Genomic DNA, 19938 nt, shown 5'->3' with positions numbered 1-19938 from the left:
TATTCAAAATGAATTATAATTGTATTTAAAAAACAATCAGAAAGACTGTAATAACTGTTGGAAACAGAAGACCCAATCTTATTGCATTGGCACACCAAGTCTTACAACCAGATAATTCGAGATCAACCCAATTTCATATTGTCCTTTATCTTAATGACCCCAGGGAATGCTTGGGTGCTCAAGTGACACAAAGCGACGCGTTTCGATGGTACAATATGATGCGCCACCTTCTTCAAGCTTAACGTTATGAATCAGTGTTTCCCAATACAAATCAGTTGCGAAACATACCAACAACCAATACGAGAACTGTTTCTTCCTCTGGTGCAGTTATTATTCACCTCCAGATCACACAATAAAAAACAAAGGAGGTATGGCATATGTGTTCTCCCTTAATTCGTTCTTTCCTTTAATTTATAAAGGGGCAAACTAGACACCATGTTGCATCAACCTTCGCTATTTTCCTTCTTAGGACTTCTTCTACATTCTGCCACTGGAGCTGTGGCGAGTAATCTTCTATTTACTTAGAACGCCTCTTGATGGGTTAAAGAAAAACACCGGTAAACAGCGGAAACTTTTGGAGCAGGCCTGGAGACTTTTTATGTCCCGGCAGTTGGGTATACCGCAGGAGTTTTTCTTTAACCCATCAAGAGGCGTTCTAAGTAAATAGAGGTGTCTCACTGCCATATTAATTATTTCCTATAAGAGGGCCGCGCCGTCACAAAAAACATGCGGCTCGTAGTGCGAGGCGTCCCGCTGCCATATGCGGGGGACACGCCTGTGTCGCATGGTTTCCCATGCAGCCACTAAAAAGATGCGGCTCGTGGTGCGAGGCGACCCACTGTTATATGCAGGTGAGGCGCCTTTGTCGCGTGGTTTCCCGCGCAGCCACTGAAAAGATGTGGCTCGTGGTGCGAGGCGTGCCGCTGCCATATGCGGGGGACGCGCCTTTGTCCTCGTGTGTTCTTTTGCTAAGGTTGAATAATAATGTTTTCACTCTTAATTGATGTGGTGCAGTTGTTGGTTTTAAAGCAGCTTCTATACCGTTTTACACAACCGATTCCCTTCCATTGGCTTGCGTAGTTCCAGATGTGCACTTTCAATTACATCAATACAAACGGTGCTTTCTTACTTAATTTCACCAACAGATTACGCCTTTGTTCCTTATTTACCATGTAACATACCCCTGCAGCTACAAAATGGTTTTCGAGGTAGCAAATGAAGTACAGTACGCTATTGATTGTGCTGCTGGGGGTGGGGCAGAACTACAGGTGGGGGCGGAGATTCTGGCTGCGGGCCAGAGCGGTGTCACCCTCTACTGATGGACGTGGTTCCGTGGCGGGGTCGGGAAGCTGCCGGGGAGTCGTTTGGAGTGCCTGGTCTATACATGTGAAAAACGTGGCGCATCGATGCGTTGTACACAGATGGACGATGTCTCATTGTACATCACTGGCATTTTGTACTTGGGACAGGAGCTAAGAACGGACGGCAGCTGGGGGAAGGGGGGGGGGGTGGCCTCACCGTGCAGGCCACTTTCGTGGGCGGATGGCTATTGGCGTGATTATGCATGTTGTGGAGCAGTGGTCCGCGCGGGATGTATGGCAGGTTTATCCCGTGATTTGGATGAGGTGGGCCAAGGTTTTGCACTGCGGCAGCGTGGTATGGGGTGCTATATGCTGAGAGATAGAAGTGTTCGGTCTCTCGGGTAGCTGGAGTTGGAGGGATGCAAGTTTCGCCACGGCTCCGGAGTTTTGGGCTGAGAGGCGGAGTGGAAACACTCGGTTGAATTTGGCGGCCTCTTCACAGTAGGCAGACTGGGTTGGTCGAGCTCTGAGTTGGGCTATTGTGGTAGTGTATGAAGCGCTGTGCTCTGGAATGGTGCGGTGGTGAATCCAGTGCTGGCCTGGCAAGGTAGAGTATGCCTTTTGCCATTTATTGAGTGATTTGCTCTTGGAGATCTTCGGCGTTCGGGGCAATGCTCGGGGGGCCGTGGAACGTCGGCGCTAGCACCAGGACCATAGAGCGCTACTCGTCGCGGGCGTTCAGGTTATTCTAACATGTTTTGCCCTTTTTGAATGCTGTCATGTCTGCCAATAAATGCACCCAACATGTAGTCCTTTAGTCTGCAATTTCCGGTAGACGGGAATTTCTAAATGATATAGAACTCGGGCTCTTAGTTAAAATATGTATGAATTATGTATCATGTTGAGGGAATTATTTCCAGATGTGCGAGTCAAACTATGCACACGTTATCAAATATTTTAATTAATGGCTGGTTCCATTGTCAGGTCGGGCCAGGTAGATTTGTGGATTAACACATCCATGGCTGGGGTTTGGCCTTTGCAATTGTCGTATGGGCACTCAATAGCGGCATTCCCTTGTTGTGCAATGCATAGGTTTGGGTTGCCAAGATTATTCGTATGGGCAAGAATTCATGTGGCAAATGTGGTTGCCCAGGGTTACAGCTTGTTCTCGTCTCTCTTTCTGTTTTGCAGGCCGTCGTTTCATTTGAAGCATTGCGCAGGACATAAGGGAGCGTTGTGCGGGTTCATACCAATGTGTATGGGGTTCACAGATGGTGCTTTGGTGCCGCACTTAGCACTTGCATTCAAGGCGGAACGGCCGGTGAGATTTCCAGGGGTTAATACCAATGTGCCTCAGGCGCATAAATGATGCTTTGGTGCCACACTTGAGTACTTGCATTCAAAGGCAAGGCTGGCAGATTAGAGTTATGGCCGCTGTCTAGCAAGGCAGGGATGAAACGGGTATTTAAATGAGAGATTATTCTCTCCATTCTTTGGGTGCTGGCCCACGTTAGGCAAACGGATCACCTTTCCCTCGTGCCATGTGGGTGTGCCTTGCAAAGGTGCTCTATTACGGCCATCACAGTGACAAATGGCCATCGGAAGGCACCAAATACTGTTCTTCCCACAGCCCTGACTAATATGTAAGGTAAAAGTTCAGGATAGCTAAGGCAATACCATTCCCATGTATAAATTGCAGGGTGTTAGGCGGATAACCAGTATGTACCAAGCAAGAACGGGATATATGCTGACTACCGGAGATGGGCCTCTTTGGTCATGGTTTGATTTGGGACTTGCTTGTTGATGGGAGAGCCAGTGCAAAATGGCTACTGCAACAGCCTGCTCCCAACTCTACTCATTTTCCCTTCGTGAGACAAGCTTTCATGTCGTCAACTAGACACTCTTCACTACATTGGCTAAACATATCATTTCTTTTGGATACAATTTAATGCATTGGGAATGTTACATGATCCGGATTAGTTGCCACAAGTTAACCAATTATTTAATTTGGGGCTGGTTCTGTCGCCAAGCCAGGCAGGGCGGATTAATGCATTAGCGCATCCATTGCTGGGCCCTGTGTTTCACCTCTTGGTCACAAGTTCAGTCCCGGCTGGTACACGGAGCTGCTCCTCATGGCACAAGTGGACAAATAAGACACCATTTGGTGGAGTAAACTACGCATCTGTTATTCAGCGCCAAGATGCCCCTTTAGGAGGGGTTTCTGGGGCACAGTGCAAATACAAGTCATGCTAGATATCAGAAACACGGATGGGCTGCTACGACCTGGTGTTTGGGAGAGACACATAAGCGTCATTCAGTCGGGTAAATAATTATCTGTTATGCTGCGCCAAGATGCCCCTTTAGGAGGGGTTTCTGGGGCACAGTGCAAATACAAGTCATGCTAGATATCAGAAACACGGATGGGCTGCTACGACCTGGTGTTTGGGAGAGACACATAAGCGTCATTCAGTCGGGTAAATAATTATCTGTTATGCTGCGCCAAGATGCCCCTTTGAGGGAGGAAGTGCACGGGGCAGCTACAAGTCCTCTTATGTGTCAGGCATCTGGTTATGCTGCTGCGACCAGGAAGTGACACCTTTGCTGGTTGGGATGATGGTTTGATTGGTTGCAGACCCGAGGTGCAGCATCCTTTGTTAACATGTTCAGAGATTCTCGTCCATGGGTTGACGTATGGTTTGATTCACTTATTGAAAGTTGATACAATGAGGTACTTTCATCCTACTGCTATAGTACTGGTAAGTAATTCGATTTTAGGCAACTATGGGGGTATAATGCGGGGATCTACATACTTCGCTATTGCGCCCCATAGCTTTATTATGTCATTTGCCTTTAGATTAGTGACAATCTAATGTTGTGGGGTGATCCTCAGGGGGTATCTAACAGCTAAAGGGAGCAGTTGGTTTTCATTGTCGAATACAGAGATAATATTCATGCATAGCTTGAATTATAGTCACCGATGGTGCGGAGTCACCCAAGGGGTGAGGGCATAGGGGAATACCTACTTTAGAATGCAGCGTTAGGGAGTGGGCTACGTAGCTCTCTGTTGCCCTTGCCCTTTAAGGGCTAGTCATGTTTTAGACACTAAAGCAATGTCCTGGCGTTGGTCTATGGGGCGTGCTGCTCAATTTCATTATCGGACTGCAGTTTATACTCATCACAATTGCTCATTGCCAAATGTTTGAATGCACGGTCCTTGACTCTACTGCCCTAACCGCCACTTATGGACTGAGATGAATCTTAGGGATGCTGCCTGTGTTCAGGCACCTCAGAGGACCGGTGCGCTATGCGGTGCCCTGGATTTCAAGTAAGGCAACTGTTTGCTGTAGCGTGTTGTAGCCTGCCGGCACAATGTGCGCAGCAGAGGGTTCAAGAGTATGGCCAACTTAATGCTATGCTTAAATGTAATGACAATTTTAATTTCTTAGTGGCTTTGACTAACAGGTGGCGATTTATTGGTGGCATAATCCACAGACAACGGTATGTCCAAAGTTAATCATATTTAGGTTGACTTACTAAATTGGCAACTATTTATAGGCAGAGTGTCGTTTCTCCTTCTCTATTACGTGTCAGCCATCAGTGGGTGGTCCAATTACGGTACGGTGCGATGCAACCTACATGGAGGGGCTCTTCGGAGGAAATACATTTTGAAAACTCGTACCAACAACGGTACATATCCCAATATATACTGCAAAGTTTCCCTTTCGTTTGTCGGGGTTAGCAGTCCTTAGTGAGGCTTGGTGGTGTGCAACTCATTTAACGTGGACTGGGCTTTGGGAACGGACTGCATCTTTAAAGCAAATCCCAATAACAGGTTGCGATTTAGTTCTGCCATTAGCCATACGCAAGGGAATTTGCTAACATTTCATCAACAAGTATGGTGGCTCTATTCAATGGCCCAAAATACCTACATATAGAGTTATCTTGTTCCTGTCACTATCTGCAGTTAGTGAGGACAGTCAGTGTGCGGCCCAATTGTCATGCAGTAGGCCGTGGGTATTCCGCCATGTGTTTGGGTTCCCGGGGGGGCTGGAGGGCTATACGGGGCCCTGGTTTTAAATAGGACAACAGTTTGTTGTAGTACGTGGGGGCCTGCCGGTACAACGTATGCAACGGAACGGGTCCTAAGGACTCCGAGGGACAATACCCGAGTTCTAGTGTATGGCCAAGTCAAAATTGGTGAGGATTGGCTTGCCTAATGTCCTTTCTGCCTTTAGGATGGGGAGTGTACCATTGCAGGTTAAGTAGGACAACTGTTTGTGGTAATTACACTGGGGCCGTTGGTACATGGTATGCAACAGAGCGGGTCGGTAGGACGTAGAGGGGGAATTCTCGAGTTCTTGGGTACGGTGCGCCAGGTAGCTTCTCACCCTGTGGCGGAGCACTGACAGTTAACAACATAGGGGGATAAAGGTCGCCCAGCACTTACAATAGCAGTTCACCGTCTTAGGGAACAGTGCGTTGTCCAGTAAGGTACTTAACCCGGATCCACCAACTCCTATAGCTCCTTTGGCACTGGTGTCATAGTTTGGTCCGCTTCTGGTGCGAGCTCCCTGAACCTGTCCCACTGAAAACGAGAAATGGAATCTGCTATTGAGTTATCTAAACCTGCAATGTGCCTTTCCCTGATTGCTATGTTTGCTCTCAGCTGGCGCTCGACTAGCCTTTGCAGTAGTTTTTCCACTGCGGGGCACTTGGCTGCTCCCAAGTTGATCGCCTGTACCACCGCGTGGTTGTCGGCCCACAGGATCATCTGTCTATTGGCCAGTTTGTGGCCTCATATGGTAAAGGCCACTATAATAGTTCTAACAAGGTGATGTTGCCTGTAATCCCACTCTGGTGCCAGCTAGTTGGCCATTCTCCTGCTGCCCATGCCGACCTCAGGATGGTCCCAAAGCTGTGCCTACGTGCAGCATCTGTTTAGAGCTCTAGCTGATGCGCCTGCACCCATGGTTCCCGCCACATTAGGGTACCGTTAAACTTGGCCAAGAAAGTCCCCCATTGCCCTAGGTCCTCCTTTACCCCGTGTGTGAGGTAAACCCTGTGGTGTTTTTGTAACAAACCCCTAGTCATCCAGGCCAGGCCCCTAGCAAAGGGGCGACCCATGGGAATTACTCTGGTGGCAAAGTTCAGTTTCCTTAGCAGCTGCTGTATCTCGCCTAGCGGTGCATTTTTCTGCTTCCGTAACCGCGATATGATCTGGCGCAGCTCGGCAACCTTTTCTGCTGGTAGTTTGCAGGTCCCAGCCACTGAGTCTAGTTCTATCCTGAGGAAGGTTAGCTTGGTGGCTGGACCTTAAGCCTGCGATAGCAGAACCCCTATTCTTCAGTTAGTGCCACAAAATGGCGGAGGAGGTTTGCACACTCCTCTGTCCCTGATTTCCCAATGAACAGAAAATCATCCAAGTAATGAACCCGTAAAATTAGTGCTGTTACTCTCTGTGGGAACATTACTATGAACACGCATGTCAGAGTCCTGAAAGCCCTTAGCCAGTTCTCTCTGCTTTTCTCTCTCCTGGACTAGCGTCAATCCCTTCTGTCCTCATCCTTTTTGTCCAGCACTGAGAGGTCCAGGCCTGCTTTGCACACCTACAGGCCAGCACCCTCTTTACTGTTCCTGCGGGTTGTCCTGTCTGACTTCTAAATCCTTCTGTCCCCTCTTCTGCCTAGACCCCTGGCCCTCCCCATTGCACCCGGTGCTTGTTTGGGGTTCCCCCCATATGGGGCCCCTGGGCCGGGCCACAGCCACAAAGGCAACCATGCTGGAGGTGGCTGCATCAGACCACATGCTACCCCATGGAAATCCTGTTGCCCCCCCTTTGGTTAGCTAGCCAGGGGGCTGAAGGGACCATGTCCCGTGTGTAGCATAGCTGCCTACCCCTAATTGAGTGCCGTAGTTTGTGCTTTGTCTGGCCCTCCCTTCACTGGGTCCATGCAGTCCCTGCCTTTTTTTGCACATCCCGCCCCATTCGCGTAGCGAGTCATGCTCACCAGGTCCACTGTACGTCATGGATCGCAGTAAGCTGTGTGCTCCTAGAGGGGCCACCGTGTTGGCCACAAACCCCTCCTCACTGCTGCTGCCCTCTTTATCGCCTGAGTCGGTCACCACCTCCGGTGACGTGGTTTCCCGACCCTTCCCCGGTTTCCGCTCTTTGGGGCGGGGCCTCCCCCACTTTGCTTTGGGGCTGAGGTAGGGTGTTGTGGTCCATCTCTTGGCGCCCCTCTGCCCGGCCTCAAAGCTGCCGCCATTTTTGCCTGGCAGTGTGGGTGCAGGGGGATGTGCCTGCATAGGTTTTGGCTTCTTCTTGGCTGATCCCTCACTTATGTGCTCATCCATTCATGTTTTCTTTTTAGGGCCACCAGCTCTCTCGCCTGGTTCAAAAGCTCTTCAAGGTCGCCGTCCACTTCTGACCCGGAGTTGTCCCATGTCCTCCTCACAACCTTCTCTGGGGCTGTGTTGTTTCCAGGCACTTCCCTTAGCACATCCAAATTGTGCCACATGAGAACTCTTGGCCCAAAGTCTGCGATTAAGGATGGCTGGGCAGCCGCTCTCACCATGGCGCGCTCAATTCTTCCTACCCCCGCCGCACAATGAGTTCTCCCAAAATGGCCCGCCTTCCTGGCCGAAAACACTGTTCCTGCTACAGAAAAGCCCCCGATCGGGCACCGCCCCAGTCCTCGCTTACGGGCAGGACGTCCCAGACGCTGTTCCTGCTAGGCACCCAGACCCTTGTGACACCGCCTCTCCGCCGGCAGCTAGCTTGGGGGTGACCAATCCGATCGCCCCCTTTTTCGCAGGCTTGCGGTAGGGTTCCTGCCTCTGGGAGGCTTTTGTCACAGGCCCCTATCACGTCCGGCTTCGCCTCCCTGACCCGTGCTTCTTTCTTCAGTGATCACTGCAGCCAGGCCAAGGCCCAATAAGTTGGTTTTTGCAGCCTACTTGTGCTAATTTAAACACATGAAAACAAACAATTAACTTTATTATTAAATATGCTCGAACATCTTCCATTGTTCCATGTACGTTGCCCCCAGTCAAAAAATAAATAACACTGATGATCAGTAGTTGTAATGAAACATATGTTAAGGATGGAGCTGAATCATCTGGGATGTTTACGTTCTTATTGCGGGCCACTGTGGCATTGTTTGATATTGGCCACAGGTTGGAACTAAACCCAAGCCTTTTTTCATCACTGCAGTAAGGATGGTGAACCCCTTTTGTGTATCCTTTTCTTAGGGCTGTACTCGATCCTTTACTACTCGACTTTTAACATGTTATAAACCTAATATCAGTACTTGTGTATCTGTTTCGCTATCACAGGCAAGAACAAGCAGCAGGAGATTCCTTTTCTGACACTTGAAGAAATTAAGGATTTTTTGAAGAAGAACGTTCCAGATTGCCCGGAAGAAATTATAACAGAACTTTCTGGATCTTTAATAAGGTGCGTTACGTTGTGTTGCATTACAGAAAACAAACCGTTCAGAGACTTTTATCTTAGTCGTAAATGAATCACATTGCAGAGACGTGTGGCCTATTGTTTAGCTCTAAAGGTCAAGTCAGTCACATGAAGGCATTTGCCACTTGTCCCGACCTTTAAATCAGCAGCAGTATTTATAGATGAGCTGTAACACATTGGCCTACAGCCATGTTCTGAAAAGGCCAGCTTTTCAAGTCATTTAACTGTGTGCATCCAACCTCCTCGGTTTCATCGTCTATTTCTACACACAGGATAACGGGGCCTATAGCTTTCCACAGGGATAATTGTTCATCAGGAAATTAGATGAAAGCATCATAATCGTTGCCTGAGGCAGCCGCGACTAAATACTGGAAAACCTATACCAGAAAACCTAGTTAATGAAATGACCGTTATAATACAAAATGTTCCATTCTGATTGGTAGCATGGTAAAAAAAAAAAGGGTGCTGAGCAATAGAGAGTATTTGATGAAGTGACCATGTTTAACTGCTTAACCAGACGAGTAAAAATCTATATATTCACTGGAAAAAAATCAAAGGTTAAAGTAACCTGTTTAAGTGAATTTGTCAGTGACCACATTACCGTTTTAAACTAAAAAGAGGACACAGAAATTCTCAAGTTAAAGTTAGCAGCGTTAACTATAACTTGCTCCCCCACCATGCACTGCTTATGACTGCACGTACAACATCACTCCTGACATGACATCATTTATGACATAGCTGTTGACATCTCAAATTACATCAATGGTGGCATCACTGATGACCTCATCCAGTGAGTGTGTTAGTTTGTTTCAGAGTGTACATAGTACTTCTAAACCTAATTTTGCACAGCCTGTGTCCAGCTAACCCGTTTAAGTGTTTACAGAATGCATGTGCTCGTAATGCACCTTAGCTTTGTAGAGGTTTTGAACATGTTATAAATGTTTGTGGTACATAGAAGCTGAGCTGGCCCTGGGTGTGGGCTCACGGGGGCCATTTATGGCTCAAGGAGCGGGGGGGACACATAGCCCCCTCCCTTAAAGAAATCTGCCCCGGGAGTAGGCTCCCTGGGGCCTTTTTAGGCTTAGTGAGGTGGGCCCTCACAGCCCCCTCCCCCTTTTGTGCATTTTCCGCCTGATCGTGTGCTTACAGGGGCCTCTCGAGGCGCAGGGTGAAGTCGGCCCTCCTCCCTATGAAAAACATACTTGGCTCCGGGGGTGGGCTTTAGAGGCTCGGGAAGGAGGACCGTGTGGCCCCCCTCCCCATAAATAATAATATCCACCCGGGGGGTGGGATTCCCCTTGCCTCTAATATAGTTAGATTGAACCAGAATGATCAACTCTTCCACCTCTACCTCAGACGCAAAGGTTGCAATCATGGAGAGTGAGCAGTGCCATTTAGAATCCTTTAGCTTTCCTGATGAGTTCACAGATGTCATCCAAGCAGTTAGGGAGCCTGCTACAAAATCAATTTATGCAGCTCTCTGGATTACATTTGTTCAGTGGTGCAAGTCAGAACACCTCCAAATTTCATGTTTCTGGTGTCTTACAGATTGCGTCTTGCCTTAATTAAAGGAGCCTGGTGGTCACTATCATTAAGGAATATCTTGTGGCCCTGTCTGCTTTCATGTGTTTGGATAATCGCCCCCTCCCCTTTTTAGATTGACACTGGTGGAACCGTTTTTAAGGTTATTTTACTGGTTCAATCTAACTATATTTATTTTGCCTCCATGAGATATTAACCTTGTTTTGACTTGATGGCTTCTATGTTCGAGCTTATGCATTGTTATTTTACTCCGAAAACAGTGTCTGTGGCAAGTACTTCTCCTTTCATGGTCAGAACTTCATACTCTATCAGTTCATCCATCCTTCACAATTTTCTACCAGCATAGGTTGTTTTTGGTTCTGTATGGTGCAGACTATTTCTCTTCTATCTTTCTTCACTCCTTCACATGCAGCTAAGAAACAGGAAGGACTATGTAGGCTGAATCCCAAGCATGTGGTGTCATATTACATTGATCACACATGACAGAGTTGATGGCCAGCTTTTTGTGGGCTTCATTGGCAGTAAAAAGGGAAAAGCAGGGACTAAACAAACATTTCACTTTGGGTCATCCTTTGGTTCAAGATCTGCTATGCCTTGGCCCAGAAAGACATTTGGGCATTCATGCTCATTCTTTCATGGCTGTTTCTATAGGCGTCACAGTATCCAACTTCTGCCGACAGCTATGCAGACATAATTTTGGAAAGCACTGCTGCTTCCATTCTTTTGCACAGCACTGCTGCTTCATGTCGCAGACACTTATTGATGTGCTCTCTGCCTGAGCTCTGTTGCGTGATTTATCTGGTTAAGAGGCAAAACTCATACCATCTCATCGCTGAGGGTCATACGTCATAGGGACTCATTTGTAAGGTGAAGAATCTGCAAAATGTATCACAAGAATATATTACTTGCCTCCATAACAACATTTTCGTGGATACATATTGTTTCCGCAGATTCTTCTCTACCTCCCTACATTTCATTAGCTAGTGCTGTTTTGACTATCTTGGTTCCTTTCGGTATGCCTCTGTGTTGAAAGGAAACAATATCCAAAACTGACGCCAACGTGTCAGTTGTGACTTAATATACCCCAGTGATGTCATGTCTAGAGATAATTTCACAGCTAAAGGTCTGTTTGTGGCCTAATATACCCCAGTGTTCTAATATCTGGCGGTTCTGTTGTGGTTGGAGCGGTGTGCCACCACCTGGCGACCCTGGAGACCTTTTTCAGGAAAAAATAATTTTGGACCGGTCTGAACCCTGGAAGGAGTACTCATAAGGTGAGGAATTTGCAAGATGATTATCTATGTTACTGAAGGTAAGTAATTTTTTCTGCCCCTCTGTTTCCTGGGTCATATACATTTGTCAGTTAATATCTGTGGTGAACACTGAATTCCAGGAGTACAGAGTGTTAGGAGAGTATAAAAGTCATATAGCAGCTTTTGGAGCAGCGCTATTTCAGTCCCTGCAATGCGGCCAAACCCTGAATATGTACATGAGTGCCATCTGTGCAAATCCATTTTGGCTTAAGGGGATAATTAAGCTTTTTAATCTTGATAGTTATAGGTGTCAATTGGACACCCAGGTGTTTGTGATTGCTGAGGATGCCCACTGTAGCGGAAAGGTTTTACTCAGCTTATTGTCAGGCTTTTGAGAAGTTGAAAGATAAAGAACCTCAGGGACCCTATCATGATGCCATTTTCTGTGCAAAAGCGGTCTGTGCACTTCTTTGTGAGTGCATATATTAACTAGAAATATCTCTAAGTTAGTGTATGTTTGCTTATAATTAAGCTGAAACTCATGGTGGTAATTGCCTGTTTGTGTTTCCAAGACCTACTGGCAGAAACATAAGCATTAATTTGGAGATATTTCAAGTTATTGGGAACAGTGCAGGACGAACAGCCAGGCCAGGTCCTCCCTGGACTGAAAACAATCATCCGAGGACCGGATTCTGGGATTCACCCCTCATCAGCCAGGATAGCTTTACTCCAGTGGCATGGAGAGCACGGGACCCACGTCTGGGCATATCCGTCCCACTCGGGGTGACAAATGTAAAAAGAACAATGGATGGACAGAATGCAGAACAATGTCATACATTCAACCAAGTACAGAGACCTGGGCCTAAATCCATTGTTTTTTTTCTCCCCATGCCATTCCAATTTGAACCCAGCCATATGCAAATCAGTCTTGACCCTGTGCCCAATGGGAACAGTCTTGCCCGAAATGCCAGGGATGAGGCACCGGCAGCTACCGGGGTTCCCCCACGGTGGGCCCAGATTGAAGAATAGAGACTACCCCCCACCCACTCTGGGGAGGCACCGGCAAGAGGAGCCGGGCGGGAAAGAAATCTCCCACGGGGCGGCTCATCGACACGGCCCTGGCCGTAGTACCGGCGAGTTGAGCAGCGAGCCACGAGGTCCGGCTGTAACCCCTCCCCCATCCACGCTCCGATCCCCACCCCAGAGGCTGCGGAGCAGACGGACTGAGATGGACTGAAGAACAGACCTCTGCCACTCGAGGCCTGAGGAGTGATTGGTGCAAAAGAAACAATTGATGGACGGAATGCTGGCAAATGCACACATTCACTCCCAGTCACAAGGATCTGGGTTAAATCCATCATTCTTTTGCTCACCACACCACCCCAGTTTGGATCCAGCCATATGCAGGAGTGATTGGGCCTGCTGAGGCCACTGTCGTCCGGACCGAGCCCAAGGTGAGCCGGGGCCCCAGATCAAGCCGGGGGGTCGGCCTTTCACCGATTGTTCTCTTCCTCTGCCCCCCAGCCTGAGCCCCACCGAGAGTCCGCTGATTGGGGGTTGTAAACATCCTATCTGCCTCATACTGGAGGCCCCATGGGTGGTTGCTGGCTCAAGCCACACAGGTCATAGAGCCACCGGACCCCAAAATGCTACAGCCCTGCCGACAACTACAACCTGGGATACTGCAGATCTACAACCTACAACCTTCGAACACACACACCGTGCCTCGTCCTGGACAACTGAGCCAACCGGTCTGGTGGGTGGCACCTCCCCGCGCTCTGCACTCCCCAGTCGGCACTCACTGGTACAGTACTATAAGGACTGTTCACACAAGTTATTACTCCCCTTAATCAACGAGGAGGAAACCCGCACAAAGCCCTGCCACTCCGGCACAAGGAAGGCCAGGATACCCACCCAATTGACAGCCCTAGAGACCGACGTCCCTTCGCGCCATTTTCGAGTTTAAGTGGTGCCCGGCCTTCAGCTCCACATCCGGACCAACTGCGAGGCTTGGTGCCGGCATTGGCTCCAGCTATCCTTTCTTTTCAACAACATGGGGAAGGACCCCTGCCCAAAGCCAGCAACGACGCAAACACAAATCAAGCTGGACCAGTTTACCACCAATGATTCTGGACCCGTAGAAGGTGCCATGGACAAATCGGCCCTCCCCGAAAGGGAACGGACCACGATCTTGCAAACAATCAGCATGTCGCAGGCCTCGGTAGTGAACAAAATCGGTAAAGTCAGGGTAGACATGGCCCTCATTTCGGCAAGACCTCGAACACCACAGCCCGCATCTCTGAAGCAGAATCCCGTATCTCCACGGTAGAAGACGCCGTTCGCCACCTGAAGGAACAGGTGACCAGCCTGCGAACCCACCCAAGGAATTATACAGACGTGCTGAAGATGCTTAAAATCGGTCAAGGCGTTACAACCTCTGCCTGGTGGGGTTTCCTAAGGGGACAGAGTAAGGCCACATCCTTCCTGGAAAAATGGCTGGAGTCCTGGATGCCAAAAGACACTTTTTCGGCATGGTTTGCGGTGGAGCGGGCCCATCGCACCTTGGCGCCCAAGCCACCTCCCGGTGCTCCACCTCGTCCCGTCGTTGCCAGGATCCTGAACTTTAAAGACAGAGATGCAATCTTGCGGGAGGCACAAGCCCAAACCACATTGACCTTCCAAAACCATACCATAATGATTTTCCCAGACTACACTAAGGAGGTCCAGACTCAGTGGCGCTTGTACACAGACTACAAACAAAAACTGCGCTCTCTTGGCCTTCAGTAAAGAATACTGTTTCCAGCCAACCTCCGCGTAGTATTCCAGGATAAAGCACATTTTTTCGAGTGGCCTGGACCTGGCTGACCGACGAGCACCCCTTCGGGCCCCGAACCACGTCATCACCCTCAAGATCGCGGATCGAAGCGGCCCGACCGACATCTCCCAAAGAGGGCGGAAGGCACACACATTCACGCAAGGGTCGCGGCAAATGCAGAGACACATGAAGTTCGGCTGTCCCGGGCCCCAAAAATCAATCTGGTCTGCCTGACTCTCAGTCCCAGCATAGACCTGACCCCCCTGGAGGGCCCAGCTGTGGAAGGGACCCCCCGTAGGACTCTCAGCAGCGGATCCATTGAAACGGACCTTTCCCGGAGCCCAGCAATCTAACAAAGAACTGTCCACTCCAAAGACTCTAGCAAGATGTCCAAGTTCCGCCTGGTGTTCGAGGCTGAGGTCCAACCATGCCAAACATCAGAGTAATCTGCCGATGCTTCAGGCCCATCCGAACTATGAGAGGGTCCACCACGCAACCTCCCAGTTAAACATTTTAGTTTAGCACATTAGTTTTGAACGGAACTTTATTCGGCGACAGATGCTTCAGTTTCAGAAGTATAGGGTGGGGGGAGGTGAGAAGGGGAGGATTGGCACCGTTGTCCTATGTTCTAGTTTCCTACTGTTAAGTGTTCACAGCACATCCTGCTCTTACTAATGCAGACACACGCCAGTCCCTCAAACTAGTAGACAGGAACCCAGACTGCAACTGCCCGCAGACTGGCCCGGGCCCCATGAAGGTCTGGACCCCAGTTGTCTCCCTATCCCACACATAGACCATGACTCAGAGGTTACATAAGGGCTTCCAAGTTCTGTCATGGAATGTTAATGGTATCCCGGAAGTACTCTTACTCCAAGAAACCCACCTCCTGGGGAACCAATGCCCCTTCCTCGCAAGACAGGGGTTCGATAGGGTGTGGCACTCTGGCTTTGAGCAGGGCTCAGAAGGGGTGGCGATCCTCGTAAAGCGCAGCCTCCCCTTCGTGCTCAACCATGTCACTAGGGACTCCCAGGGCTGATTCGTGGCCCTATCCAGGATGCTAGGAGGGGACACCCGAAACCTAATGTCAGTGTATGTCCCACCAGCCACGCTCACTTCGTCGCTGAAACAGGTAGCAGATGTTGTTCCTGCCTTGCCCCTGCGAGAAACCGTGATAGTGGGTGATTTCAACGTAGTCCTGTACCCAGACCTTGACACCACAGGCATACCCTACCCTGGCAGAATCTCGCAGGCAAAGGGTCTGGCGGACTGGGCGACCACCCTAGGCCGTTGCGATATCTGGAGAGTTTGGCACCCCCGGGGAACCCAGTAAACCCACATCTTGGCGGCACACCACACACATGCACATATACACATGATCTTCATGCCAGCCCCGACTGCCAGAGGGTGTCTGATGTCAGTGTCCTTCCCTGAGGCATCTCAGACCACTCTCCCCTCTTTCTTTACTTGGGGGACTCCTCTGGTTCACTCCGCCTCATCTGGAGGCTGAACGCCTGGTATAAAAAAGCAATAGAGAAAAAACTCTGACAATACTTCCACTCTAACCAAGACTGTTTCCTCTCTGGGCACCCTTTGGGAGGCAAGTGAGGCCACTATTCGAGGCTTAGCCTGGGGGCCAACTTAAGGCACAGGACAGCTGGCTTACCCTGCTCGAGGCAGAGGCAGCTCACCTGGAGAGGAGCTCCCCGGTAGGGGAAGACTGTCCATGAGATAGGCAACTTGAGATACTAAGGGAAGAGATTAAACAAATCTCATTTGAGTCAGCTAAGCTGCTATGGAGATCATCCATTGCTGGAATATATGGGTGGTGAGACAAGAACGGGAAAATACTACATAGGCTTGCGTCTAACCCCTTAGCTAACCCAGAGGTGCGAGATCTCTCGGATGTCACCTGCCGATCAACAGCCACAATAGCCCAAGCCTTTGCCGATTACTATTCCAAGATGTACTCAGCCCAAAGGCCTGTAGCCTCGCTTCATGACTTGGTTGCCGAAGGAGATGTTAATCTTCCCCGCCTCACCGGTGGCGAGGCGGCTGACCTAGAGCTCCCCTTCACCCCTGAGGAAATAAGCGACGCCATCTCTCTGATGGCCTCTGAAAAAACGCCATGGCCCGTCGGGTTTCCGCAAGAATACTATGCCTCATACCCTGACATTTTGTTCCCCCACCTTCTCACGCTGTTACAAAAAGTTGTGGAAACGGGCACATTCTCTCCCGAAACAGATATTCCCACTATTGTATTTATCCCTAAGACCCAACCACCCTCACCCGCCTGTAAGGACTACCATCCAATGTTACTGATGAACACGGAGATAAAGATATACGCCACGATCCTGGCTCAATGCCTGCAACCAATCCTTAATAAACTGATTTATCCAGACCAATGGCTTCATGCCAACACGCAGTACATGACATTGCCTGTGGCATTTACACCTGGCCCTGGCGCACCGCCAGTCACTCACTCCCTACCTGGCACTCCTCCTAGTCGACTTTGAAAAAGCTTTTGACACAGTGGAGTGGCAATATCTAGATGATGTGTTAGCTGCAGCAGGATTGGGCTAGTCCTTCCGCCGTCTCGTCTGGGTCCTCTATTTCAAACTGAGAGCGAGGGTACTCATACACGGGCCTCTCTCTGAGACGTTCCTGATTAAGAAGGGTACTAGACAGGGATGCCCCCTCTCACCCCTCCTGTAAGCCCTCGCGATTGAACCCTTGGCTTGCACCATCCGTGCCGATGATCAGATCCAGGGCTGGAAGTAGGATCGTGCCCACATTGACAAAATTGCACTATATGCAAACGACGTACTTCTTTTTCTTGCAGACCCAGCCCAGCCTAGTCCGGGCCCGATGCCGCGGGTCCTCCACACCTTTGAGCAGGTCTCCGGCCTTTACCTCAACCCTGCCAAGTCGACCTTGGTACCCCTCCATCTTTCACAAGAGTGCTTTGGTTGGCAATCAAATATCCCCATTAGGCAGCAGTCATTCAAGTACCTTGGGGTATGGGTGACTCTACTTCCCGACCTAGAGTGGGCACTAAACATCACTCCACTAGTCAAGAAGGCTAAAGAGGATCTCCGGGGCTGGCAAACATTGCCACTCAACCCGCTGGGCAGAGTGGCCCTTTTCAAAATGATGATTCCCCCCATTATCCAAAACACCCCATTTTACCTTCCGCTGGCCTGGTTCAGAGAATTAGACAGTATGGCCATGAAGTTCGTGTGGGGGGGCAAGAGACTACCTATAGCTCTGGCCCACTGTCGGATCCCACCTTTCGATGGGGGCATGGGGATGACTGACCTCTACTTGTACTATTTAGCCACCAGGTTGCGCGTCTTACGCAACTGGTTCACCGGCGGTTGGTCCGATCTAGCCTGCTGGGTTGAGTTAAGGGACCTGGGACTCGCACAAACCCAGACGATAATGTATGGAGGATCGGTGCCCAGAGCCTTGCCCTAGATGACCCATACTGTCCTGTAGGCCTGGCGCGCGGTCCTGCGCCATACCCGATGGGATACCAAACTGACTCAACACACACCCCTTTGGTAGGGAGATTGTCTGAGGGATTCAGAAGCTGGGGACCTTATCGGAATATCACAACTGGGGGACGTGTGGGTGAGGGACCACGTACAATAATTTCGAGACCTACAGCGTTGCTACACCCTCTATCACTCACAGTTTTACAATTACACCACGCTCTCAATACACACCTAACGGGTACTGCCCTTTGTTGGACTTGGCCCTTCTGGCCGGTTCACCCCGAAACTTTTTGCTTAATATTGTGACTTGGTTTAGTGATTTTATTGACTTCTGCGCACTTTACCGCTGTGTCCCAGGGTAAAGTGCGTGCGTGTTGTGAGGTTGGCCTGCCCTCCCATAGGAATGCATGGGGGAATGTATGTGTCCTGGTAGTTCCTGATGCGTGGGGTGTGCGGGCCCGAGTTTGGTATGTGCGGACTCGTGTGAGTGAATGCTGCGCGATGATGTGTGCGGCGTGCATGTACCTAGTGTGGAAGTGCCACTTCTAGAAGTGGGCACTTCAGTGTGCAGTGTGAAATGTGTGGCTTGTCTGGCGACTGGCTGGTGGAGGTCATGTGACGGACTGGGGAAATCCCCAGAGTCAGGAGGAGTCACCCAGTGGTGAATGGGGAGTTAGCATGCTGATGGCTGGGGAGGAGTATACCTGGGTCCTGAATAGGACAGGGCTTTCCCCACACAATGCTGGCGCCGGCCCCTGTGGTGCGTCTAATGACCCTAGCCCTGCCAGTGAATAGGGAGAGGGGCTGAGCAAAACAAAGTGCTCAGGAACCTGTTGGAACTGGTTTGCCCCTTCCCTGCACCTTTAGACAAAGAATTTACTGTATAAAAAGGGGCTGTGTCCCCTTACAGTGGGTGTTCTCTTCCAGGATCCACTTGAGGGGGGACCTGCTGCTGCTGGGCGCCAGGAGAGACCGCCACTGGGGACTGCCTCCCTGCTGGAGGGCCCTGTGAGCTGGCTCTGGGCCCAGCCTTTGCCCCCCTGCTCTTTGGAGGAACTCTTGGTTGCTGGACGTTGCTAATAGCGCCTGGGAGCGCTTTCTGGACTTTATAGCGCTGGGCGCGCTGTTTGGGCTTTTATAGCGCTGTGAGCGCTTTATTTCAAGGAGCCGGTGCCCATCCGGCATTTGCCCCGTCTCTGTGGATCGTGAGGTCCCCTGGCAGGTGCCCACCCTGCCTGGTGCGTGGCCGTGATCGTTGGCGGGTGCCCACCCCGCTTATTTGGTTATCCTTACGGCGGGTGCCCACCCCGCCGTACATCGCATCATTGAGGGAGCCTACCCCTCGTTGCCGCTGAGAACGTCACTGCCGCGGCCGGGCTTCAGCCGGAACTCAGGCGGCTGAGGGCGGGCCTCCGGGACAACCGGAACTTAGGAAAGGAGGGCGGGAGCCTACCCCGCCTCCTACTGCAGCGTCGCGGCTGCTCCGAGCCCCGGAGCAGGCAGGAGCCTACCCTGCGCCCCGGGGCATTCTGCCCGAGAGTAAGGATCCAGGCGGGAGTCCACCCCGCGCTGGACCAGAGAGAGAAGTGCGGCAGGACCTGGTGTGGAGGGGGCGCGAGGCACATTGTCGGTGCCTGCCCCTCCGCGTTAAAGAGAAGCCTCGGAGCCTTCCCCCCCAGAGCGGAGAGAGAAAAGCCGACGCGGGAGTCCCCAGAGCAGCCCGGTGAGTACAAAGGGCTGGGGGACTTCGTGCATGTGCTGGGGGGTGCGGGGGCAGTGTTGTCGAGCCCCGTGAGGCTCCACCAGAGGGGGCATTGGTTCTAGAGCCCCGTGGCTCCAACGACGGGGCGAGATTCCGTTAGAGTCCAGAGGGACTCCGGGGCCACGATTTGCTCAGAGCGCTCGGAGCGCTCCAACGTACGGGGGCCCTCCTTAGTGAGCAGGGGGGCCGCTCCAACGTCAGGGGCAATATTTTGATAGAGCCCTGACAGGCTCCAACGAAGGAGCACAATATTATTTAGAGCCTGCGAGGCTCGAGGGGACATTTGGCGAGGATAGAGCC

The 19938-nt window shown here is 50.6% G+C and overlaps 1 protein-coding gene across 1 annotated transcript in view; it reads left to right on the top strand.

The window, feature by feature from the left end:
• UFL1 (UFM1 specific ligase 1) overlaps nt 1-19938 on the top strand; it is a 332333-nt gene that overhangs the window by 229398 nt on the left and 82997 nt on the right. The window contains exon 13 of the mRNA XM_085611135.1: nt 8637-8757. Within this exon, the coding sequence (XP_085467261.1) occupies nt 8637-8757 (121 nt within the window). The remainder of the gene's footprint in view (nt 1-8636; nt 8758-19938) is intronic.

The sequence above is a fragment of the Triturus cristatus genome, chromosome 6, assembly GCF_964204655.1.
Source record: "Triturus cristatus chromosome 6, aTriCri1.1, whole genome shotgun sequence".
Lineage (NCBI taxonomy): Eukaryota > Metazoa > Chordata > Amphibia > Caudata > Salamandridae > Triturus > Triturus cristatus.
This window is presented reverse-complemented; position numbering and strand designations above follow the sequence as displayed.